The sequence below is a fragment of the Hydra vulgaris genome, chromosome 10 (genome assembly GCF_038396675.1).
Source record: "Hydra vulgaris chromosome 10, alternate assembly HydraT2T_AEP".
In the NCBI taxonomy this organism is placed as follows: Eukaryota; Metazoa; Cnidaria; class Hydrozoa; order Anthoathecata; family Hydridae; genus Hydra; species Hydra vulgaris.
The window spans coordinates 28,883,284-28,911,244 of NC_088929.1; the positions used below are offsets into that span (position 1 = coordinate 28,883,284).

Genomic DNA, 27,961 nt, shown 5'->3' on the forward strand with positions numbered 1-27,961 from the left:
AACAATTATTTTTAAATTTTGGAAAAGCATTTTTATATTGTTTAGAAAAAACGCAAATATAAAAAGTTATAACCATTATTTACTTCATTGAAATAAGTCAGTAACTCCCAATTGACTTCATTCAAGTTTTGGCAGATTGTAGAAACTAATTCATTGCTAATTTGCCTTACATATACGGTTGAGATTGTTTTTGTTTTTTGCAGTGGTTGATGAACTAGTTATTAAAGAGACTGGAAAATGTTCAATGATGTCTGTTTTTCCCCATGCTTTTATTAACTCGTCGTCTCTGTTTGTCTGTAAGCATCAAATCTTGCAATCAATTTTTGAGTCACTTCCTGATGATAGATTTTCTTTAAATTTTGCATGCATACTCTTGCTTGTTGACAATACAATATTCAATAATTAGTTTTGGAATAAGTCAATTAATTTAGCTAATTTTAATTAAGTTTATTTTTTATGTGGAAAGAAGAATAACAATTTTTAAAATAGCTATATTATTTTTTTTCTACATATACGCGCGTTTATTTGGATAAGGCGTTGAGTTCGTAAACGGAATGTCTGTGACTCGAGACCCTCCTCTTACTGAATTATTTTTGTTTTTTTACACACGCGTACATCCAAATGTTAATAGAATAAAATAGTAAAATCAGAAAAAAATGATTGCAAAATTTGCGTTTTAATAACATATAAAAGCATTGGGTTTTGAAAATTCGTTTTTAATTTTATTGCCACTTTGTTAAAATCAAACAATAAGTTAACGTGTTTTTTACGAGCATTGTAATTAATAATGTAAGTGGTTTTTAAATTTATTGTAGTTAGCATTAGGAGGTGTATGTAATGCTGTTGTAAATGTATAATTAAATGTTTTATTTATTATCTCTTTAGTAGATGACTTGCAATGCACGTCATTCACTTTGAGCTTATTTTCAACGAGTCAACGAGTCTTTAACAAAATTAGATACGCCTCCATCAAAAGCGTTTTCTCTCGGCTGACGAATAGATTTATATTATAATAATTGAAAGTTTTAATTTATCGTGTGAATTTATCTTATGACATCAAGTTTCTTCATGTCATAATATAAATTACATTACATGATACTTGTTATTTTTACTATTTTACACCAATTTTAAATTTTAAAGTTTTTATTCAGAATTATTACCGTTACTCCTGTGAGTTCTTATTTCATATAGAAAATTCTTTAACACAAATATTTTTTATAAAAATTTTATAATACACATTTTTTTTATGTTATTGATATCAAAAGCTTTGTTTTACTTTTGTACTTACTGCATGAAGTTTATTATTAAAGGAACGCTGTGTCATGTTTCTTGCCAATTCGCTAACCTTCATAAACCTTTATTAAAAAAAAGCTCGCCAATTATAATTAATTCAATCAAAATAGGTACCTAACATCGGCGTCAGTAACGCAATCACCCATAGAAGGAGGGGAGGGGGAGGGGACAGAATATTTTTATTATGATACTTATGACGTTGATACTATTAGTTACCTACTTCTGAAACTTTGATTGAAGGATTTTTAATGAAAGATACATTGTACATACATTTATTGATGTATATAGTAATTGAGAAATTTAGGTTTGTATTTTTTTTTTTTTGTAGTTATTTTTAGGTGTTCCCAGAAGTCCTTACGGTCTTATCACAGAGCACCGCGGGAGAGCATTTAACAGGAAGATCACGCCTCCTTCCGTACCTATAACGATTGTTGGTCTAGAGCTGACGTCGAACCTAGTACCTCTGGGTTCTGAGCCAGAACTCTAACCACTGCGCCATGGCTGCCCATATTATGAGCAGCCGTGCATATAGGGTTGCTCATATTATTATCTAACCACTGCGCCATGGCTGCCCATATTATGAGCAGCCGTGCATATAGGGTTGCTCATATTATTATCTAACCACTGCGCCACGGCTGCTCATATTAAGTCTTTTATGATAAGTACTAAAGATTTTTTTTTTCTTTATATAGTTATGGGTTTGTTTTTTGTATATAAAGTTTGTGCTATAAACAAACATTCCCTTCTAGTAGTAGAAATAGTTAATATTTGAGTTTTCAATCCCTCGTTCCTCTTCTATCTGAAGTGGGATGTAAAGGATTTTTTTTAAATATCCTCTTATATCTTCTTTACGCCCTTAGCATGTATGTTTTATCACTAAAACTATTCTTTTATTTGTCACTATGCATTAAATTTGCAGCAACGGTAGTGCAACGGTTTTAATTCTATGTTAATTGATAACTCCGTAATTTATATAGTAAGTTCTTACAGATTTATCACTGAAACTACGGGCTTATCACATAACGTAATTAACTAAATCATTGATTAACTAAATCATCTAATTTAAAATAAATAATTTTAAATTAGAAAACTAAATCATCAATTAACTAAATCAATTTATGAACTTGGCTGGAAAAACACAGCTATCCCCATGCTGATGCCAAACAGACTTTTAACCAACTCATGGTATTCAAATCAAATTAGATAGTGGTGTGGTAGCAAATATAAAAAAGTGCAAATAAAAATCCAAAACTTCATTTAAAACGCTAATATTTCATTTAAAGAAAATTAAATTTTTATTTCATTAGAGAGTGTTATAGATACACCACTATAGCCCCTGTTTCTTATTTGAATGTGCTTATTCTTCTTTGTAACACCTTCCTTAGGGTACCAAGTTATATGAATTTTGACTAGATTTGACAAAGTTTTCAAAAATTTTAAATATAAAAACACAAAATAACATATCCCAATTTCATAAATTAATACATTAAACTTCGTACTTTATGTGGAGTTGTTTAACTTTGATAATTTTTTCATAAAATTACTTGTTTCTAATTAAAAGACAGTGAGGTTGCGGTTTTTAAATACGTGGTTTTTTAGAAAAGGTCTATTTTGCAGAAACCACGTTTTACAAATAAATGACGTAAGATCATAGTAAACATTGAACATTAGTTTTAAAAAATATAATATGATTCCATTGTTTTTCTAAGTTTGTTTGTTCGCTAATTTTCAAGCTAAAAACTCGATTATTAAAAAAAAAAAAAAAAATGGTAAATACGAAAAAATTTTTAAAGATTTTATTTTTTTTAGCAGTTACATCTTTTTGTATTTTATGGTTGTTAACTGAGAAAAATATTTATGAAACTTTCAAAGATACAGATTCAGTATATCGAAGTTTGAAACTTAATGACGTTGAAGTTAGAGAATATAACGCATGCGGGTTGAAAAACATTCATAAAAAGTATTATATAAAAGCAAACAAAACAATTTGTAAAAATCATGTTCCTTCAAATGCTAGCTGCATCTACGTAAATGAGACATACGCGTATGACGTTAATAACTCATGTAATGATAAACATTCGATAGAAATTTGCAAATTTGCAGAGAAAAAGTTGTATTGTAAAGAAGATGTTTGTGAGAATCAACCAGTAATAATTCGTTACTTAAATCCTAATTCTGGCGAAGTAGTCTCAATAGAAGAAAAGAACGATACTCAACCAAATTTAACCAGTTTGGTTTTAAAATATGCTGAAAAATCCTCAAAAAATGGATTTCATTTTTTGTTTCTTAGTTGCGGAAACAATAAAACAAAAACTCAGTTACTTATACTTGAAAATAATATATTCGAAAACACATTATTAAGCACAAACCAAAAACAAAAAATAAATATCAATCTTGTTATGCTTGACTCAATTTCTCGCCCTCATTTTTACAGATCGTTACAAAAGACTGTTAAAGCAATGAACAAATTAAACTTGGAAAGTGATTCAGAAGTTCTCGACTTTGATATGTTTCAAGCTGTTCATGGTCACACCTTGGAAAATAGTAGAGCACTCTTTACAGGAGCACCTTTTCCAACAAACTTTACTGGAAAAATGCAGCTAAATACCGGTGTTGGTATTAAAACATTTATGAGTCACTTTGAAAAATACGGATATCTAACGCTATATCAAGATGATATGTGCTGGAAATCGTTTTGGGGAATACGAATGGATTTGGGAAAACCGTATGGTAATTGGGTGGATTTAACAAAAAAAATTCACAAATCAAGTATACAATACACAGGTAAAAATTTAAAATCTCAAGCGCAAAAAATGGGGAGTTAATTACTCGTGAAGCGTTTTTTAAATATGGGATGTCAAATAATTAGATATTACACATTAATTTGTTAATAGTAATGATAGTAGAAATTATGCAGAAATTTGTAGATTTATAAATTAAATCGATAGATTTATAAATTAATTTAAAAAAAAAAGGTCATCAAAGCTGAAAACTTGCTAACTGAAGTGTGTCAAAAGCCAATTAACCGACTATATTCCTGAAAAAACCCTCTTATATATATATATATATATATATATATATATATATATATATATATATATATATATATATATATATATATATATATATATATATACATAAATATACAGAGCCGGAACCAGCTTTTTTTGGTCTTTGAGATTGCTAACTTCCAGACATGGAGCAAACTCCAAACATTTATATGTTTATACTTATGTCAAATAAGGATGCTTTGCAAAAAATTGCGATGATTGGAGGCTGGAAACAAAAAGCCTTAAATTTTGTGCCCATCTGCCCCAAACGTGAGAGCAACAAGATGATGAAATATTTTTTGTACTGTTTTTAACTAGACTAATATTCATCGATAAATTTTAAATATCATAGTAAAATATTTTAGCTTTCAAAAATTATGACCATATAAAGTTTAAACCCCCCTCAATTTGAGGGGGTTATAAATTTTATTTTGTCATTATAAGCAATTTTTTGCAAAGCATCCTTATTTGACATAAGTTTAAACATTTAAATGTTTGGCGTTTGCTCCATGTGTATATATATATATATAAATATATATATATATATATATATATATATATATGTATATATATATATATTATATATATATATATATATATATATATATATATATATATATATACATATATATAGATATATATATATATACATATATATATATATATATATATATATATATATATATGTATATATATATATATATATATATATATATATATATATATATATATAAAGAAAGGGGAAGAGACCTTGTTTTTTATTTTTCCCAACTGCTTAACATAGTTTTCACAACTGTAAATAGGACAGAAATTAATTACTTGAATTCTTGAATTATAAAAATTCAAGCATTCAAGAAATCAATTTCTGTCCTATTTACAAAATCTACTGATTGTTATACAACACTGCACTCACTCTCATGAATTGCCAATTATCAGAATTTATTAACTTCTATTAACAAAACATAGCTTCCTTTACATATATACAAAATATTCAATTCAAAAAACGTCTAAAAGTTTTACCCATTCATAGTGAAACTGTATTTGTCCAAAAAAATATTACAATTTACAAATTCAATAAACTTTACAAACCATTCTGGCAGCATATATAGCAGCTTAAAATTTAACGGAAATGAGTTAGCACAAAGGAATATGGAAAATATTATTTTATTACAAAACTTATACGCACAATATTTTATCATCAGTCTATCATTTTTTGTCTACTGTTTGATTTTAATATGACGTTTCTTCAACTGAACCCATCGTTTAACAAGATATTCGGGGTTAACTCCTTTACAAAGTTCTTTTTCGCACTTCAGTAGCATGAGACTATCCAATCTCTCGTCACTCATTGTTATTCTCAGATGTGATATTACAATCTTGAGTTGACTGAAAGAACGCTCATTTGATGCTACACCAACGCTTGTTTCAGTATATCCTTTAACTTCACAACATGGTACAAAATGTCTTGCAGCGTTTTGGCTGGTGTTCTTGATGACTTAAAATCTTCATCACCTTCTTCTAAACAGATATCTATCAAAATTTCCATCTGGCCTTTCAGCACATGAACGTCTGGAATATGATCCTTGTATCCAGAAGGAAAAAGTTTGCTTGCTTTTGTTAAGTTTTCAAAACTCAAATTATCCTTATTTAACGGAAAATTTTGGTGGTAGGGGCAAATATTTCCTTTAATGCTGCCGATTTTTCGGTTAAACCCATGGCTAGAGAGTCTATGACCTCTTTGAATTCTTTCCGGTAAAAAGCTTTAATCTCCATTGCTATTAATCTATGGTGTCGTTTGTAATCGTTTTCTGCATCAATGTGTAATTTCCTAGAAAATATTACTGCACTTTCAATCAAATTATTCCTAGCATCTTTATCGTTACTGATATTTTGTATGTTCTTGGCAGTACTTTTAATTACATTAATATAGACATAGAAGTTTGAATTTTCTAAGATTTCTGTTAATATTTTTATCTTCTCAATGATAATCTTCATGAAGAAAGGAGTAATAATGAAATCAAAAGTTGTTACTTTTTTCATAAGTCCCATTGCCTTAGTTCTCGTGTTAGTATCAAAAATCTTTTTGTTTGAGATGCTCTGAAGAAGATCAATAACCTTCTCCAAACACTGATTTAAAGCCTTAACAGATTTTGCTCGGGCGGTCCATCTTGTTCTAGACAGGTTTACAAGCTGTATTGCAATGTCAATGTCTTAAAGTTTTTCTTTTAAATGACTAAATCTTTTTGTGCTTGATGTAAAGAAAACATGCAACTGTTCGAGGACATTAAACAATTCTCTTATTAAAGCATTAACATTGCAGGCATGTTCAAGAGCAGTATTTGTTCTGTGGTCTTGACAAGATATGTAAGGTACATTATGGCCAACTTCTTCTGTTATATACTTTTGTACTCCTTTAAATTGCCCAGACATTGAACTCGCGTAGTCATACGACTGAAAAGCCATCTTTGATGTGTCAATGCCTTCTTTATGTAAAGAAGATAAAATTAGCTCAGCCATCCTTTTTCCAGTCTTATCAGTGCATTCAACGGATTTCAAAAGCCTTTCCCGAATCTCACCGTTTTCACTGGCTGTTTTCACAACTATACTCATTATGTTCTTATGTGACATATCGGGAGTAGTTTCGGCCATCACGGAAAAAAAATTGAAGCTGTTAATTTCATCAATAATCTTACTCTTTAATTCAGTTGCAATTAAACTAATCATTTCATTTTGAGACGATGGACTCGTGTATGTAACTCTATATGGACGAAGGGCTCTATCTTCAATTCAGGCTTTTAGTGTGGGATTGTGGCGAGAGATAAGATTAACAACTGCAACAAAGTTACCTTGATTAGCACTGTCCGATTCTCTAAACGCTAGCACTTGGCTTCCCAAAGTCTTGCATGTATCAATAAGAATTTCGACAGTTTTTCTATTCTGCACCTCTATTTTTTGCTCTTCTATTAGAGCAAGTCTATTGGATTTATCAATAAGGTGATCTATATGCCCTTTTTTCATAAGAAAGTGACAATACTCAATGAATGCAACTTTATGTGCTTGAGAGGTAAAGTGCTTCTGAAGCTTTCTAAGTTTGTATTTCCCATAGCTTTTCATCTTGGACCAAGATCTCACCCCAACATTTATCCAAGCATCTTCAGTTTTTCCCTTCTTTCAAACACCCTTGGGGAAAAGGCGGCAGACAAAACAAAATGTGGCATTCTTCTGGGTGCTGTATTCTAAATGTTCAAACTCTTTGTACCACTGGTGATTAAATCTATTTTTTTACCGTCACTTGGGAAACTAGCAAGTTTTGGTTGGTGTGGCCCTAACTGGATTGAATGCAATTTTTGATTATCCGTAATTGTACATGGACGTAAACCTGGGTCATGGCTTATCAATGCTGATGAATCTGATTTGTCAATTATAATATTTTGAGCTTTGGTATCGAGTTTTTTTATTTTATTAAAGCGTTTCCCATTTTCAAAACATTTTTTGACATATTTACCACAGAATTTGTTGCATTCACAATTTCAATTGCAGCGAATTTTTCATTTACTAATTCTCCTTTACAATATTTTTTATAAATGCCATTACAATCTTTAAGATTATCTATTAAAACACCCAAATTCCCCATGAGCGAAGTCCAATTTGTTGCTTCACTGCTTACTTTAGTAGTATCCAAGTTAATAATATTTGTGTCATCCTTTTCATCTCTGTCATGAAACTGGGTTAAATGATCTGATTTAGAATTTAATTCTGGAAATTTCTCTGCTTGTTCCTAGACTACAACATAACCCGGGTTTTCCCCTTTTGCATCATTATCTTGAATTTTTGAACTTGTGTCCTCTTCAAATTTTTTATTAAAAGATGTTGTTTCTTCATCTATGGATATACCACATGTTGAAGTCGATGTTTCATTTATTATCAAGTCTAACTTTGTATGTTCACTACTTTGTATTTTATCATCCACTTCGACATCAATACCAGCATTCTGAGGTTCCATTTTTCGTTTTTTTGAAGCTAAAGAGGCTACAAAAGGATTCTCTGGGGCTCCAACTGTTTGTATATAAACCTTTCTACCTCCATGAACAGATCTTTCATGACTGGTTTTATAGTCGTTATTAAATACTACTTTGCACACGCAACATTGTAATTTATATCTTTTGCTATTCATATTTAGTGCTGGAAAACAAACGCAGATAATTTACCGTAATTTTTAAATGATTAAATGTTTATAAAAGTTATCACTCTTAATAAATGTGATAAGATATAAGAGTCTTATAATAATAGAATAAGATCAATAATCCTATTATATATTCTAATAAGGCCTATTACTCCTACAAACCTAATTCTGATCCTACCTTAGTATAATGATAATTGGAAGTAATAACAGGCGCAAAACGTTCATATCAGAGTTTAGCATTTAATTTCTTATACTTTCTGATAAAAAGCTTTATATAAAACTATTATATTAAAAAATGAATCATATTTTAAATGCTATCATATCTTTTATACAAAGACAGAAATGTTAAATTTAATTCATGGAAATACATATTCACGTTTCAAAATAAAAAGTATGAAAAAAAATGAATAACTGCTTTTAGTCAAACATAAAATTGCAGCTGCTATTTTTATTGTTGATAACAAAATAAAGTTGCGCGAAAAAAAACAACAACGTGGAAATCAAAAGGGCGTTTCGTTATGACTTCGCAATTTATTTCGTCTTGTGGAAAACAGCTTTAAGCCGTTTAATAAACGTAAAGTTTATTTGTCCGAGTCAAAAAAAAATTAGATCTTTGATGGATTTTCGCAAACCATTTAATTTTATTTAACTAGAAAATATTTTTTGATTTTATCACCGATTTCCCAACTGTCCCAACTCGTGGCAAGGAAATTCCCAACTTTTCTCTTTTCTAGATTCTGGGAGGGGGAGACCCCCCTACCCCTCCAATGCGACTTATATATATATATATATATATATATATATATATATATATATATATATATATATATATATATATATATATATATATATATATATATATATATATATGAGTTTGATCCCCACCACGTCCCTGGTAGTACCGCGCTCAACTTGTTTCTCCGCGCAGCGGTCTTGTTCGTAAAGGTTCGTGTTTCGGAGTTATAGAGTTGAGAGAGGGTTATAGCCACTATTAAGTAGCCTCCTCATCTGTAGTGGCTTTATCGGCCTTGAGGAGGTGAATAACAAAAATATATATATATATATATATATATATATATATATATATATATATATATATATATATATATATATATATATATATATATATATATATATATATATTTGGCGGATTTTGGCTGAAGCAATCTTTTAATTAAAAATTAAATAAAAAATATGAAATTATTTCTCAAAGCTTATCCATTGCCACGTTATTATTTTTTGTGAATAAAAATTTAATTACATTTAAGTAATTTTAACTTTTTATTATTTTTGATTAAATTGATTTCAAAATAAATGACTTAAACTATAAATTATTATTTTTTGTCAATTTTCATATAAAAAAATTTTTACTTTAAGTTTTTTTCTAATGTACAAATAGATTATATACTAAGGGAACACGGGGTAAGATGGCGAATGGGACAAGATGACTTTCCATAAAACAACTCAACAAAAAAACTTAAAAATGGGTGAAAATGAAACTATATTTCCATCTTGTATTTTAAAATGGAAATTGGTTTTTTAAAATATTATTAACGCAATTTTATGCGCATAAGTTTACTTTTTGCGCTAAAAAAAAATACCTTGCTTTCGGTTATTCAAAATGAATGGTGTCCTTCAGGTGAAACTTTTTTAGAAATATTTTTTTGTGGAGCGTGTTTATTTTGTGTTACTTTAGTTAGAGTAGTAAGTATGTTTCAAATTTTTATAAAATTGGAGGTAGAATTTGCAAAATAAGTCATCTTGCCCCGATCACATGACCAGATAATAAATTTATGAACTTATTATTTTAAATTTTATTTCAAATTTTTCAACTTGCTAACTAAAAATCAATGCAGGCAATGAATTATTATGGTATCATGAACACACTGACAAAGCATTACTGTTTCATGACTGATAGTTTTACAATAACTCAGGCTTTTCAAAACGTCGCCATCTTGCCTCATGTTCCCCTATATAATAAGATATAGTATATACGCAGATGTGTGCAAATAGACTCATCCAATGAATAATTTGATTGTGGTACAATATATACAATTAAAATTCTGTTTTCTGAATTTATTTTGATCTAAAACTTTATAAACAAGTTGTAAGAATATCAATTATGTATAATTTTACTTCAATACAAATTAATTTTAAAGTTTTTTACTTAAATCATGCATCAAAAAAATTCAATATTCTCTGATATCATCTATTCAAGAAAAATGACTATTGTATCAAGAATTTCTATATAATAATGCTGAAATTGATAGTTATAAAAGTGCCCCCTTATGTGTATTGACGCAGAGCTGACTGTAACTATTAAAGACAAGTTAATGGCAAGAAAAAGCGTTTCAGTACTTTTTTTATTAGAAATTGTGAAAGAAAATGTAATAATATTAAAATTATGTAAATTTAAATGTGAAAGTTGATTTTAAGTTTTACAATTTTTTTTTTATTTGCAAATCGGATTGCGTTAATAAGACCCTAATTTTAGATTTATAGCATCAATTTGTCTAAGTTATTAGGTTATGAAAAAAAATATTTAAAAAAATTTTATGCAATGGTTTTTTTCTTAATAAATAATTTTAAATACATTTTCAACGAATATCTAGATGGTTTATATGATTAGCTCGCTATGCTTCTGTTGATCAGTGTATCGCGGGGGTTTAAATCCTTATCACTGTAGATTTAAGTTCTTCTATTTTAAAATCTTGTCGATTTTTTAAAAAACAAAACAAAACAATTTTTTAATTTTATAGATGTTACATACATAGAATATAGATATTTATAACTTGAATTACTCTGAACAATAATTAAATGGGGGCTTCACCTGAACAATATATGAATGGGGGCTTCATTAACAGGAGAGAGATATTTTTAAAAAAGCTTTTAACTTCTAATAACATTAGTATATCTAAGATAAATTAAATCTAACATAAATTAAATAATTTAGTTGTCATTTATGTTGGAAATACTTATGTTATATATGTGCTTATGTAATAAGTGAAGTTTTTTGCTCGTTTAAGTCACATTAGAGACAATTTATTTTTTTAAAGAAAAAAGATTTTAGATTCAAACTTTTTTTATTTTCATCAAAATAAATAAGCGGGGCGAGAGCTCTAATAAGCTCCGTATAGTTGGAATTTTTTTTTTTTTTAATTTATTTGAAACTTAATAAACAAAATTCCCCGGTTTTTAATTAGAAGAATGCATTTTTTCAATAAGAGGTTTTAAAAGATTGAAGATTAATAGTCAAAGCATAGATTAAATTTTTTTTTTCCTGCTACTAACTAAAAATAATGGAAATAAAAACAACTATATATAAAAAAAGTATACTAATAATACCACGATCTGTGAAAAAGTTTGATTGTAACTGTTCATATGTACATACCGTTGAAATAGTTATCGTGACGGTAGTAACGGATATCTTTACCGTAGAAATGGTTAATTAAGGAATTTTTTACTAAAAATTGAATAACTCACTTAGAGCAAATAATAAGCTTTTTTTTTTTTTTTTCTTTATTACATTATAACTTTATAAATTTACGAAAGTGAATTAAACCATATAAAATTAAAGCATATAAAAATATATTAGTGAAATTAAATAAAAGCCATAAAATACATATATACAACCATATAATAACCATAAACCATAAACCATATAAATATATTAGTGAAATTAAACCATATAAAAATTTTTATTTTATTTAGTTTAGTATTACTTGTTTTGTTTTTTTGTCCGTAATTATCAATACACAGATTTAATTACGGATACATATAAAATAGAAAGAAAAATATTTTAATTTTTTTATTTTTGAGCAATTTCTTTGTTTTGAAAACAAGTTGCAACGTATACTGAAAAAAAAACATTTACCAAAAAATCGTCAAAGTTTGGTCACCATGTAACTTTAAGTCATTTAAGGAAAAATATAAAAAAAGCATGCAAAACTCAAATTTTACAAACTTTTTCTTCTCAAATAATATTTGTAATTAGTTCGTAAATATAAATCTATAAAAAAAAATATTTATATGCAACCTGCTGAAATAATTCTTTAGCAAAACAACAATTTGAAAATATGCAAACTATTAAAATCTAAAATAAGCAAATTATTAAAATAAACGATCAAATTTAATCTTAGTATTATTAAGAATCACCCAATTAATTATATTTACTATAAAAATTATTAATTTTTAAAAATTAACTACTTTTTTTATAGAAGTTAATGAAATTTTGAAATACTCTGACTTCGGTCATTTAGGGTTAAACATCGAAGGAGACAATTAGCAGTAATATTGTGAAATGTTGATAAGTGTTGCAAATGTAAAATTTATCAGTAACTTTACCTGTAAATTTACCAATAAATTTCGACATTTTTATAATGGATCACACCATGGTATTTTATTTGAATAAAAAATTTGTTCATAATTTCAAAATTAACTGACAGTTCTTTGAGCTCTAAAAAATATCAAATTTGTGACTTTTTTTTTGGAGATAAAATTACAGCTCAACGAGAATTATGGATGCGTTGCAAATTCTGCGACGATTGGTTATGTGGATCTTGCTGTTCTACTATGGTATACATGCAAGAATTTCCAATAAACGTACAAAGCTCATTTAAAGCAAAGTAGTGTTTTTTAGTTAATTGAAAAAACTTTTTTAAATTAATTGAAAAATATATTTATAATTCTATTAACCAGTGGCGTAGCAAATGTGACTATGGCCAAAGTAATGAAATAGTTGACTAATTAAAATAAAAATTGAAAATACTACTACTTTTATCTAAAAAAAACCTTTTTTCATGTGCTCTTTCTTTTTTTCTTTGGTGCCCAAAAATACTTTTTTTTTTGAGCGACGTCCTCCTTATTTACTGATATTACCTAAAATTATATCATAATTTTACAATAACGTAACTTTTCAAAATTTGTTTTCATTATTTGTGACGTTAAGTTTGTGATACGTTATTAGTATTTAAATAGCGGCCGAACTTACGAGATGGTATTGAATGTTTGGTCAAAGTAGATGTTTTCATTTTAAATTAAATATTGAGTACTAATTTATATTTTTCATTTTTTTATTTTTACAATATCAATTATCAATATAATTCTCTGTATGTTTCAGGAAAACAAATTGAAATTTTTTTATTTATGCGTGATAAATAAATGCTCAAAGCTTAAGAGGCCGAACTTAATCGATTTTACGGTATTCTTAAGTTTATACAGTTTCCGGAATTTTCTTTTTCGCGTAATTTTTGCTTTAATTCAATTTATTTCTAGTAATATTATTAATAACTTGATTTCTTTTTTGCATATTATTAATCAGAATTAAATTTTGCACAAAATAGCATAAATAATTTTTTTTAATTTAAACTTTGAAAAAAAAAGTTTTTTTGGTCTATTTTTCATTAATTTTATAAATTGCAATTTAACTGAATTGAATTAATATGCCATAATTTTTTTTTTTACCTTGTTTTACATGGTTTCATTTTTATTTTTCAAAAAAAAGATAAAAAAAGAATTAAAATTTATCCTTAGTTAAGTCAGTCGATGTATGGCACTCTATTGCGTCTATCAATTCCCTTTTACTTAGTTGTAAATAACCCAGCCGGCACATCTGGTTTTAATCTCGGAATTAAAACCCGTATAAACACGTGTTTGTTACGATCCAGGCGTAAACCAAAAACACGTGGATTTCACGGGAAGTTTAACTGGAGTTTTACACGTGTTTTCTAAGGTTTCAAACACGAGTTTTTTTATGTTTTAAATACGTGTTTTTGAGGTTTTAAACTCGTGTTTTATGAGGTTTTAAATTCGTGTTTTCTATAGTTTAAAACGGATTTATGGCATTAAATTAAGTTTCCAAACGGAAACTTTATTTAATGCCTTAAGTTAGTTCAGGCATAAGTTTTCCAAACTTATGCCTGAACTAACAGCTGCTCAGCACGGTTTAATGATAAACCAAAAATACGTAGGTTTTGTTAGACACGTTTATAGCTTTAAACATGTAAACCTTTTTTTATATATACTACATTATATTTACGACAATTTTGTTGTTTTATTTTTGTTTTTCAAGGTAAATTATTTTACAATAATACTACGAAGAAAAAATAAACGAAGAAATAAAAAACCAAATCATTAAAAATAAGCTAATAAAAGACGCTTGGCACATGGTTACCATACATAATATTTAAGTTCGATTGATCGCCTCTTCCGTCATTATAAAATCTAAAATCGCATAACAATACGCTTTCGCATTTTTACAAACAATTCCAGTAGCATCGAATGCTCTTTTTAATTTTTCTTCAAAGTCGGGTCTCGAACTTTACTAATTCCTCAATTGAGGTAACCTTTCAAACTTAATTTCATGTAAATCTTTATCTAAAAACTATTGCAGTAGCCCAAATTTCTTTTTATGTAACGGTGTGACAATCATTTTACGCTAAAACATGGCATCATCCATGGGAGAGGTTTCGTTTGTCTGATTTTTTGGTCGATCTGTATTGTTAATGGTTTTTGATGATTCGCCTTAATCAATTAAAAAAAAAAACAAGTTTTATAATAAATAACAAAATAAATGATTATCTTAGTCTATTGTTTTGTATTGTACCTAAGTAAATGCACTATAAAAAATGCTGTTTGAAAAAACCAGAGTGATGATTTGATGGAAGAGTAAAATTGCTTTTTTCCTTATTAATCACGTTTGTTTGTGTATGTACATTTAAACGGAATCGACCCTTCATTCTTCTTTTCAAATTGTTTTTTAGAGCCACCTACTTCAACCTAAATAAGAGACGCCCTTAAAGAATTTATGAAACCCATTAAGAAACATAATTCATTAAATATACTATTGTACTTTTTAAATATTATAAACTTTTAAATTAAATGCAAATAATTTATTACTTTGGAAAGACCCAGAAGCCCGAGTATTCACAAGTATTTTAATTAGCATTTGTACCAGGATGTAAATCCTCTTTTAATTGATTTTTGCTTATAAATATAGAAATCTTTAAAGGTTGATTCGAAACCATCTCATTTAGGTTTTGTTGCTTGTTAAAGTGCAAATATCCTGTTTTAAGATAAATTAGACTAATATACACTCAAATATAGGTAATAAATATAAATATAAGTTATACATAATATTTAAAAAAACCAAATGCACACATGCCCCCTGTTCATTAATAGTCACCTACCTTAATCAACATTAATATTATTATCTTCATTAAGTTTCTGAAGTCTTCTATAAATATATTGTCTTCATCTAGATTATGTGATAACAGTAAAACTCCTAAAAGATAAAATTTGCAAAAACATAATTTACCAGAAATATTAGTGTCATTTTAAATTTTTTGAAGTTAAAGATAAATAACTAGAGTTTCAATACAAGTATTTTCATTAACAGTTGTACCACCATTAATATTTTTTCTCATTCTCTTTTTTGTTGAACATGTGAAAAACTTAGAAGTTGACTTTTAGTAGAATTAGTAAGATTATTTTAGTAAACTATAAGTAAGTAGAAGACTTATAGTAGAATCTTTTCAATTTATGTTTTGTTGCTTATTAAAACCCACATATTCTGGTTTAAAAATGTTATATATATATATATATATATATATATATATATATATATATATATATATATATATATATATATATATATATATATATATATATATATATATATATATATATATATATATATATATATATATAGAACCCTTAGATGTTGTCCGAAAGTTTTTTCGATATTTTGTTGACAAAAAGTAAAAATTAAAATGCAAGACCGGAATTTTTTTTTTTTAATAATGATAGACTGCCTGCCTTAACCAAACCCTCAGTCGATGTAGCAGCACTCCCTTGCGGGTCAGGCTATTTGTCAGTCGATGTAGCAGCACTCCCTTGCGAGTCAGGCTATTTGTCAGTCGATGTAGCAGCACTCCCTTGCGAGTCAGGCTATTTGTCAGTCGATGTAGCAGCACTCCCTTGCGAGTCAGGCTATAAGATAGTCGATGTAGCAACACTCCGTGCATGATTTACAGTAAAAAAAATAAAAATAAAAACATTTTATTAAAAAAAATAAAAATAAAAACATTTTATTAAAAAAAATAAAAATAAAAACATTGTTTATATTGTTAAAAACATTCAAAATGTTATAAAAACATTCAGAATGTTTTTAAAAACATTCTGGTCAATTAAATTTGCGTTTTTGTGGTTTTTTTAAAAAACGATTAATTTGTAATTAAATTAATGGTTTTTACTTTCGTCCATCATGGAAATGTTGGACGAAAGTCAAAAGTAATTAAAAGTGACGTATGTGTTGGCGTAAGAATCACCTTTTTCCTTCCGCTCTTCCTAAAGCCAACAAACTATAGAACTATAGAACTATATATATATATATATATATATATATATATATATATATATATATATATATATATATATATATATATATATATACACATACACACAAACAAAACAAAAAAAGTTCAATATGTGCTAATGCATATCACTAGCCATAGTCTGCTTGATAATAGACCCTTACCTTTATCAGCAAAAAAAATATCATTTCTGCAATCAGATAGACTATGCAAGAAATTTTCTTGCTGGCTTCGGCTCATGCCATATTTTTTATACTGCTGACTCATTTTTGTATCTTCTTAAACAATTAAAAATTAATTTAACATTTACATAATAATTTTCAAATATAAACAATTGATTTACAGATAAGTAAAGTTACTTACAGACAGTATTTTGCAACAAAGTATTACTAGATTTTGCTGTCAATATTGGTAGAGAAAGTTTATTCGATGAAGCATAGGTAGTATATTGGTGCAGCCTCGCAGCTCGAAGACAAATTTAAACATTCAGGAAATAAATTTCTAGCTAAGGCTGATCGATATTTTTTCATATATTCTTTCTACTATGCTGAACTTGTTCTTTTCAATTTTGTTAAATAATGATTATTATTAGGATATCCTATAGCATTTAGTACACACACATTTATATAAGAACAACACTAGTATTTTTCAAACATATAACAATAATAACAATAGTAATAGTAACAACAATAATACTGTTAACACAAAAAATGTATTTTATTTATATATATATATATATATATATATATATATATATATATATATATATATATATATATATATATATATATATATATATATATATATATATATATATATGTATATATATTCATCGCAGAAATAAACACACATATACAGATACAAAAACACACAAATATACATACACCGAAATAAACACACAAATGTGTGTATATGTGTATATATTACGTATACATAACATATACATTTATTTATAAGTGTGTATGTATGTATATAAGTATATACATATATATATATATATATATATATATATATATATATATATATATATATATATATATATATATATATATATATATATATATATATATATATATATATATATATATATAGTCTATATATTATGTATGTATGTAACATACATACATAATATATAGACTTATACATACACACATATATATATATGAATACATAAATAAACACATACATATTTTATATATGTATTATACATACATATATAAAATATACATTGTATAAAATATATAGATACACAAGTGTGTATGCATATAGATACACGTGTGTATATATATGTGTTTATATATATATATATATATATATATATATATATATATATATATAATATATGTGTGTGCATATATATATATTTATATGTATATATATATATATTTAAATATATATATATATATACATATATATATATATATTTAATATAAACCCGGCCTTAATATATATATATATATATATATATATATATATATATATATATATAATATATATATATATATATATATATATATAAATATATATATATATATATGTATACATATATATATATATATATATATATATATATATATATATATATATATATATATATATATATATATATTATATATATATATATATATATATATATATATATACATGCTAATACTTAACAAAAACTGAATTTATTTAACATATAAATTTTCTCGACAAACGTTTTCCTGAATGTTCTTGTTACACATTCTAAAACCTTCCGAATAATAAAAATGCAATAAATTTGAAAAATCCCGTGCTTAAAGTAATGGTTTTACATTCGTTGCGAAAACTGTTGATAATTTAATACTCCATTTTTGTAACTGAAAAACCATCACTAAAAACTTAATATCCAAACTGGTTTTTTGGTAAAATATAATAGTTAATTTCACGGAATTAAAACCCTATTCTTGACACGTGTTATTCTTAGTGTTTTCGGGAGTTTTAAACACGCAACAGAAACCACGCGTAACTTTTAAACGAGTTGTGCCGTCTGGGAATATTGTTACTAGTGCTAGTCTTTTTTTTAGCAATAACTGATTTAAAAATTTAAATCCTTTTATACTTTTTTGCTTTAGTAATCTTAAAGTTTTTTAAACATTGTTTAAACATTTTAAATATTAATTTTCGATATTGTTTTTGATTTGAAATGTTAATTGTTTATCTTAATGACGAATCACCTGATGGTTGAATTTGAAATGTTTTCCTTTTTTGGGGGAACGTTATTGTTTTTTTTTCTATATAAATACCATAAGTAAAAAACTAGAAGTAATTTATACATCCAAGTTTAACATGTTTGACTTCCAGGCCATTATATTTTGCCTGGAATTGCCTGAATTGATTGTCATTTCAACAATCTGAAAAAAATTTGAGCGCAGTCATTGTGCTTAAGGTTATCTGGTAAGTTTGTGGAATAAGATTTTGTTTAAACTTTGTGAATCTACTTTTTGTTTCACATTGTTTACCACATCTAGACGTTAAATACTCCTGCCATTAATAGCTGACAAGATCATCACTTTTGTCGAATGCTAAACAGTCTGAACAACAAAGCAAGAATTAAACATTCTCCATAAAGGTGACGAATAAACAGAAATCTTTTCTGAAAAGTTTTAAATGTGCCTTGATTGCAGATGTAAGTATCCGAGTAAAAAGTTTCAGTGGCTACCGCCGGCAAATGTGTTCTGTCTTCAGCTCTTATGTCGTTGAAAATCTTGAACCATATTATTACAAAGAAGCTGACACTTGCTTCATTTTAAATTAATTTAATGCTGCAAGATCTAGTTACATAACTATTGAGTTATTGAATTAAATGCATTACTACATGCTTATCTATAGCAATTTCCATATGGCAAAAAACACAATCAGCTGTTGATTATATTTGACACTGTTGAGTATTTCCGTTACATTGAAGTGCATGAAATAGCCAAAAGTTCATTAAAATTAATAACTTTCCCATATTTCCATACTTTTACTGGTACCAATGCAACCTTTTTTGTGGCAAAATTATATAAAAGCATGGTTTCATTAGTGCTCTTTTGGTGATGTAACTGATGCATTTTCGGCGCTATCTGCAGCTCATGATTCAATGGCTGACAAAGTAATACTTTTGCTAAAAAGATTTGTGACTTTTTTGTGTAATCAAACAACTGAGCAAACAAGTATAAACACTTCTAGACAGTATTTTTTACTCAAAAAACTGGTAAATTCCACCAAGCTTGAAAACATTCCACCCACATATGGGTGGAATGCTTTCAGGCGTATTTTTAATGCGTTTTAAGGCATTAAAAATACGTTAGAAAGGCAGTTTTGTTAACTTTATCTTGCCGAGGTGACTGAGGTTGGATGCTAGGAGAGAGTGATTAGCGTTTCATATGGATGACGTTTTTTGAAGCTGATAAATTCTGTCCTATGTTTGTTCTTTGCGAATGTACGTAAGGTTGTACAACACCCCGCTGTAAATGTGTTTTTATCTGCTTAAAAGGTACTGCTCTTTTTAGCTGTGATCCGTCACAACTAAAAAGTTTAATCTCTAGTGCATTATCCATAATGCACTAGAGACTAAAGTACAGCAACTTTTTTTTTTAGTTTTTTAAATTTATTATATATATTAAAATCAGTTTTGGCTTAAAGCTGCCAAAATTGTTAAAAAAATGAAAGAAAAAAAATAGAGTGACTCCAGAATGGCTAATCCAAAGCCTAATTTTAAAAAGAGGATGTTTCTTAACAATTATTTATCTACAAAGTTATTATAAAACGCTATGTTTACTATGTCATAGATTTGCATTTAATATGTTTTTTTTTTATGCATTCACTAGGGTAAAAAATTATGATCCAAAAGAGCGACAGTCATCTTATTGGGTTCCCACTAGCACATTAATCCTAAAAGTTATATAACATTTTATTGTATTAGTTTTATGATTAAAGTCTATGAACTGCAGCACCACGTACATTAACAAGTATAAACCTTCATATTATTAAAGATAATACCGAGGTTGAGTGTTAGCACAACTCCGACTATAATAATCGTAAAGGAAATCGTTTTGAAAAATTTTAGGGAATTTTAAAGAAACTTTAAAAACATTGAATAAATAGACTGCCTGCCCTAACCGTTTTGTAATAATATGCGTTTAAATTTTAATACTTTATACATTTATTTGTAGTATTAATTGTACTACTTCAAATATATTTATAAAGGCACACATTGACTGAGATTGGCGAATTTAACTGTTCATACATTGGGGCAACTGAATAGATGCAAACTGGCATAAGTGCTTAGCAGTTGAAAAAATTAACTTGAGTGCAAACTGGCATATGTGCATACTGGTATAAGTGTGACCAAAGAATTTGAAAACATTGGCATAACTGTCAGAAGTAAGAGGCATAAATTGGCATATGTGTGAACTAGCATATGTGTGCCGAAAAAATTTGCAAAAACTAGCCTAAGTGCAAACTGGCGTAAGTGTTAGATGGCATAAGAGCGAAACAGTTGCAAAAACTGAGAATCAGATAAAAAAAGTGAAAATTGGCCTAAGTGCGAACTAGCATAAGTGAGCCGAAAGAATTTGCAAACATTGGGCTAGGTGTAAATGGGCATTCGAGCGAACTGCCATAAATTAAATTAGTTGCAAAGTCATAAGTACGAATTGGTACAAGTGCACCAAAAGAGTTTGCATAAGTGCGAAGCAACTGCTTCGCACTTATGACAGTTTGCACATATACTAATTCGCAATAATGCTTATGTCTGCAAATTTATTCGGCGCACTTTAGAAAATTCGCAAGTATGCCAATTTGCATATAGCTAGTTTTTGCATTTATTTACAAATTTTTGTAAATTTTTTTGGCGCGCTTATGCTAATTCATATTTATGCCAGTTTGCACTTATACTAGTTTTTGTTACTACTTTGCCCTTAAACTAGTTTGCGCTTATGAAATTTGCACTTATTCAGTCTCCCGCACACATTGACTGATAGTTTTGGTTTTTTCTGTCTTATTCGATTAAAATTGATTAAAACTTTTTTTTTGAACTAATCAAACAGCAGTTATTTTTAGTTAAATTACGTAACTAAGGTTTTTGCTCTAGCGTTTTTAGATGTAAAATTAATAAAATTGCTACCATAGATAATTGTCTGGCTAGGGATTAGAACTGTAGAAAGCGTATGGCTAACAAGGAAACCTCTTCTAATAGTGACCCAAGTAACTTCAATAAACTTTATACTATAACGAAAATACAGTTACAATCTTTTGAAGTTTAAAAGTGTCTTGCAAGAGGTTGCCACCATGAAGTCTTTGGCAAGGGGTTGCTACTATAATAAGTGTCTAGAAATGAATGACGTGATTTTTAATACTACTCCGAAGAAAGTTATTAAAAATTACGCTTTATAATTTAACGTAATATAGCCGGTATTTTTAATACCTTTGGTGCCTGTTACCAGCCGAAGCCACCATGATTTATAGTACATAAGTGACCATTGTTCCTACTTGTGTTGAAAACATGCGCTGATAACTTTTCAGCCTTTATGAAATAAAGTAGGTCTACTGGCCACGAACTCTTAAACTATTAATACAGTTGTTAAACTTACGATAACATTGTATAAAATGTCAAATATACCATATCACACATTTATCACATTTATCTCTACTTTATTGATCACTTCTTATTTACCCTTAATCCAAACGTTTTCATAAAGTTTTAGTTAAATTTTAGAAGTAAATTAATAGTAAAAAATTCAATACATGTTTTCTTTTAATTGAATAAAACTTATTTTCCTAGGAAGGTGAACAATTTTTTAGACAGAAAAAATAGCCATGTAGGAACTCCTTTTCACGTATTTTTTTTAATTTTTTTTTTATAATTCTTCTCTTGTTTATTTTAAAAATGCTTCTGATATTAAACTTTCACCATAGCAAAACCTAATTACCAGAGCTGATTTTCCCCAATAAGTGGTTTCTGCACATTCCGTAATTCTTTCAAAAAAAACTTTGATATAGGGGACATCTAAAGACGATGTAGATATGAGTAATAATAAATCAGATAATATTGATGTTAATTCAGATTGTTTTTAAAGTTAGACAATAAATATGATCTTATGAGATGACACAACCTCATATTATTAGAATCATGAAAAAAGGATAATGGGTTTTAATCATTTGGACATTAGGAAAACTTCATCACGGTCATCAAATTCTAATTATTTTATTGTTTTGTAAAAAGTTTAAACAAAACTTAAACAGTTGAAACTATTAAAAAATATTTGTTAAATATAATAATGAGAAATTTTTATGATATACATAATAATATTCAATTAATAAAAGTCTTTTAATAAGTTATGGTCAGGTTAGCGTTGACCATAATTTACCAAACACTGTTTTAGGACAATATATATTCTTTCAGGCATATACCAAATAAATCTAGCAATAGGCTTACACAAAATACATTGTTGAATACTTACCTATTTTTAACAAATGTTTATTATGGTAACCTAGTTACAGTTTAATTCTTTTTTCATTTATTTATTTTTAGGTCTTCTTCTAAGCAGCTGCGAAATACTTTCTAGCCTGGGTTTATCAACTGTGTTTCAAACAAAAAAACACGAAAAAGTTTGTTATAACAGCAAACAGCAAAATTACTATTACTTAAAATATCTTGAGCATTTTTACAACAACTTACCAGAGAATCAAAACGCAGTTACTTTTACGGCGTTGAATGTTGCTCATGATTCATATGGTACGCGTGTGCAGGCAATAGACGAAGACTTGTCTGAATTTTTGAAAGCAATGTCAAAGCTCAAAAATACTCTAACTATAATATTTTCTGATCACGGTAACACGTACACAAGGTTTGTTTCTAGTTATATTGAAGGACGTTATGAGATGTTTCACCCGTCAATGTTTATTTTAATTCCAAAAAATGTTCAAAGTTATATTGGCCTTGAAGAGTTGCAAAACTTGCGCGTAAATCAAAATAGGTTATTTACGCTGGTCGATGTACACAAAATGTTGTTTTATTTTGCTGAAAAGGATGACAATAACAATGCTAATAATTTAGTTGAAAAAGGTCTTTTAGAAAGAATTTCTGAAAATAGAAATTGTGATGACCTTCCACTACGCATGCCTAATATATGTATATGTCAAAACACTTATTCCAAAGGAAAAAACGACAGCAATGCATTAATGTACCTAGAATTTGCTTTGGGAAAATTAAATAACATAATAACAAAATCATCACAAAACTACCTATGTAAACGTCTTACTCCACTTTGGTTTGAAATTTTTAGCCAAGTTAAAAACGGCGAGTTCACTTTAACTAACTTTGATATTTATACTTTACCAGGTGTAGGATCAACTAATGATGTGGAAAAAGTTAATATTGTTGTAAAGTCAACTTTAAACGAACTTTCTGAAAACTTTGGTTTAGAATTGGTAGCATGGGATCGAATATCTGAATTTAATGGCTACCGCAAATGCAGCAATGTGGAGTTTAGTTTTCGGTTGTGCGTATGTGATTTAAAAAATTCTAGTTCAACAAACAGTTTTGAAACAAAGAATTTGTACAACACTACACGAACATCAGTGGCGTACACCCTTTCATCTTACATTGTGAGCGAAGAAGTTATTGTATTGAAGCAAAAAAGTTTATTTTTAATTGTGCGAACATTTAAGGAATCTATTAAAAATATAGGTCAATTTTTAGTTGCAGTAACGTTTGAAGTAGAATCAGTTTCAACTGAATCTTACTTTGTCAATATAAATTTTAAGTCAGTATACAATTTAAAACCGGTGTTAAATTCAAATTGTCAGGGTATTGTGAGTAAAGTATCAGTAACCTACTTGTGTACCTATTCCGTAATATGGACTCATATAGATGCGCGATTCCATTACAATGCGCATTACAATAAAGTATGAGGTATATTTAGAATATTTTCAACAATCACTAAAGACAGTAACTTAATTTAATAACTTGAGATGAATTCAAAACTCACTAAAAAATTAAACTGCTAGAAACTATTTAATCATATTTTGAAAGATAATGCTTTCGATAAATTTTTGTTTTGTAGTCTATTAAAAAAAGTTTATTAAACGAAGTTTGTGTTAAGAATATAGCTTTAAAAAATTATAGTAGGGATCGTCTATAGATTACGCAACGCAAAACTTATTTAAAAAATATAAGTAGGAGCTCATTTTGCACTTATGCGCGGCAATTTTTGCTGAACATAAAACCTTGTTTGTTTAGTTAGTTTAATTAAAAAGCGAAAACTTTTAATCCTTTGTCTCTAAGTTTAATTTCGCGTTAAGTAATTTATGGGCGATTCCCTTATATAAATCATAAAAAATTAGATCATATTAACCATTTTATTTATATAACCATTTATGAATTCTAGGTGTCCGGACCCGTAAAACAGATCATGTTAAGTTTTAGGTTAAGGTTTTTTCAAAATTAAAGCCCTCCCGTTAATTAATGCTCCTCTAATTTCGATGATTTAATAACACAGTTGAATTATGTTCACCTATATTGGTAAAATACATCATCCAGTTAATCTTATCTACAGATTAACCCAATTGATTAAAATAAAAAAGTTATGTAATTATGAAATGAAAATACAAAAGAAAAAAGTGCAATCACGTATAAAAACTCTTTTAATCGTAATGAATAAAAATTATTTTATTTATTTATTTTTGAATATATATTTCGTCATCTTCATAATAAGTTATTTAAAATATTTTTTTTAGTTAAGATGCGACGGGTCTAATCTTCCAGGGTGCGGATTCACAACACTTTCGTAAGTCCAAAATTTGCGTAAAGTTTGCGTAAGTTTTTTTATTCACAAACCTTGCGTAAACAAAAACTTACGAAATTCCTAAGTTTTTACGTAAGTTAATACTTACGCAAAAAGTCTAAAAAACGGTATTCACAACATTTTCCTAAAAAGTGCTCAGCAAACTTTACGCAAGAAAAGTTACGTCTTCTATTTTCTGACTTGAGTTTGGCGTAACTTTAAATCATCTAATAATATTTAAAAATGGCGTTTTTATTATAATGAAACATTTCAGATTTTGTTTGTTATTGCCAATAAAATATAATTTTATCTTAATTTTATACTGCTATGCGTTAAGTTATTTATTTAAATAATACAATTATAGTTTTTCTTTTTAGCAACAACAACATAACTATTTTACATAAACTATTTTATATATACATAAACTTATTTTATAAAACTTGTTTTCACCTTAAATTTAAGGTTAAAGAATATACACACAACCTATATAATGGATGGTTCACTCTCTCATAGCCTAGCTAAAACAAGGAGAGCGACCATAGTACGAATATATCATATAGTTTTGTAGTATGCCAATAACTTATTAAATAAGTTAAGTTAACATAATAACTTGTTATTATCATATATCAAAACTATATGATGATTCCATACTATATTAACTTATGGTACAAATCTATGCTATACTATCTATACTATATTATACAAAAATATATACAATAATATTATTGAAGTATATACTTTAACTTGCATAACTAGCATAAAGAGAGAGCGTTTTTCTCACTCTCTCTGTGTTAGAGAGAGACTCTCTCTCACACTCTCTCATATCTAGGCTATGAGATAGTGAACCATCCATTATATAGATTGTGTGTATATTTTTTTAACCTTATATTAAAGGTAAAAAAAAATATTTGTGCTAACATAGATACAATATTCACAAAAATATGTAATCAGTTCATTAGTTTTTCAGATATCTATTTTTTTAAATTTATAAATGTGAACAAGACTATTTAAAAGTATAATAATGCTAAAGTTATCTCTGAGTAATCAGGCTATTGAAGTAAAAAAGAATTATAACCTAAATATTAAACTTACTTTGAATAATGATGCTATGTTTTTTTGATAATTTCAGTTATTCAAAGGTATTAACAATATTAAGATTATTTTGAATAATAATGCTCTGTTTTTAGTTATTTCAATTATCAGGAGATAATAATATCTATGGATAATTTAAATTATTAAAAAAAAGAGCATTGTTTTTTAAAGCCTAATTTTTTGGTAAATAATATTGTTATTTGCAAATAATAAACATATTCTGTAATAGTTTAAACTGTTTTGGTATATCTTTTTTTTTGTATTTCTATATAAAATCTCATTGTTGTATTTTGTTATTGCAAAGAGCACATAAAAAGTTCCTTAATCCACCAGTTAGTCCAAATGGGGTAATAGCGCTTTTCACAATTCAGTAGAACTATTAACTGTTGCTGTGGATAATAGTACTACAACTCTTGAGATGACAGCATATTGTTCACACTGGTTGTAGCTATTAGATTGTACTGTATTTGGTGTCTTAAAAACCTACTACAATACTTGTTGTTGTGATTTAATCAATACTTGCTCAGTCAAAGAGTCAATCTTTTTTATACTGCACGTACCTGATTCACAGAATTAACTTTACGCTATCCATCAAATATAAAAATCATGTTTTTATTCGTGCAAATATGATACCATAAATTCTCAATCTGAAATATTACTGAAAAAAAACTTACAAAAAAACAAGTGGGTTTTAATTCAAACTCAACTTTTATTAAATAATACGATTGAAACATTTTCCATAACGTATTATGAAAAATACAATGTACTTTTCATAATATGTTATGGAAAAGTTGTTGAACTTTTGCTTATGTTATCAAAATGTTTCTTATATTTCTGACAATAGAAAGTTTGTTTATAAATGGTTTCAAATATACTAGAATGCAATCAAATGTATTTCTTGAATTTATTGAAGCAATTTCTTTATTTAATGAAACCGTCATTCCCTATTGTAAATAAAAGTGATTTCGATTTAAGTCAATAATATGATAAAACAAGACCACTGACATGAAAATTTAACAATTATCATGATTTTTTCTTATACCCTAGGGTATGAGAAGTAAGTATGAAAACAAGAATTAAAAAAAAAACACTTTAGTTTAGCACTTTATTTTTTTATGAACGTGAAATTTTTGCTAAACTAAAGCATTTTGTTTTAACATCCTGAAGCAATGAAATACA

The 27,961-nt window shown here is 27.5% G+C and overlaps 1 protein-coding gene and 1 long non-coding RNA gene across 3 annotated transcripts; one reads left to right on the top strand and one right to left on the bottom strand.

The window, feature by feature from the left end:
* The first annotated feature begins 2,997 nt into the window (after nucleotides 1–2,997).
* LOC124816454 (uncharacterized) lies at nucleotides 2,998–24,956 on the top strand. The gene is made up of 2 exons (XM_065807721.1): nucleotides 2,998–4,077; nucleotides 23,437–24,956. Exons 1-2 carry the CDS (start codon nucleotides 3,060–3,062, stop codon nucleotides 24,816–24,818), a joined length of 2,400 nt encoding a protein of 799 aa, XP_065663793.1. The 5' UTR covers nucleotides 2,998–3,059; the 3' UTR covers nucleotides 24,819–24,956.
* On the bottom strand, nucleotides 14,556–16,179 carry LOC136085892 (uncharacterized). Of its 2 annotated transcripts, none has more exons than XR_010641246.1 (3): nucleotides 15,424–16,179; nucleotides 15,131–15,303; nucleotides 14,556–15,048 (listed from the first exon to the last, which is right to left on the bottom strand). It is a non-coding gene; the product is annotated as an uncharacterized LOC136085892 (long non-coding RNA). The 2 variants fall into 2 exon arrangements; XR_010641247.1 differs by lacking the exon at nucleotides 14,556–15,048 and having other exon boundaries at nucleotides 15,076–15,303; nucleotides 15,424–15,589; nucleotides 15,714–16,170.
* Nucleotides 24,957–27,961: the final 3,005 nt, after the last annotated feature.

What these genes read in the sequence shown, in the direction of transcription:
- LOC124816454 (XM_065807721.1), top strand. Translation starts at nt 3,060, where the DNA reads ATGGTAAATACGAAAAAATTTTTAAAGATTTTATTTTTTTTAGCAGTT. An exon ending in ATCAAGTATACAATACACAG is followed by an intron (nt 4,078 to 23,436) that starts GTAAAAATTTAA and finishes ATTTATTTTTAG; the next exon opens with GTCTTCTTCTAAGCAGCTGC.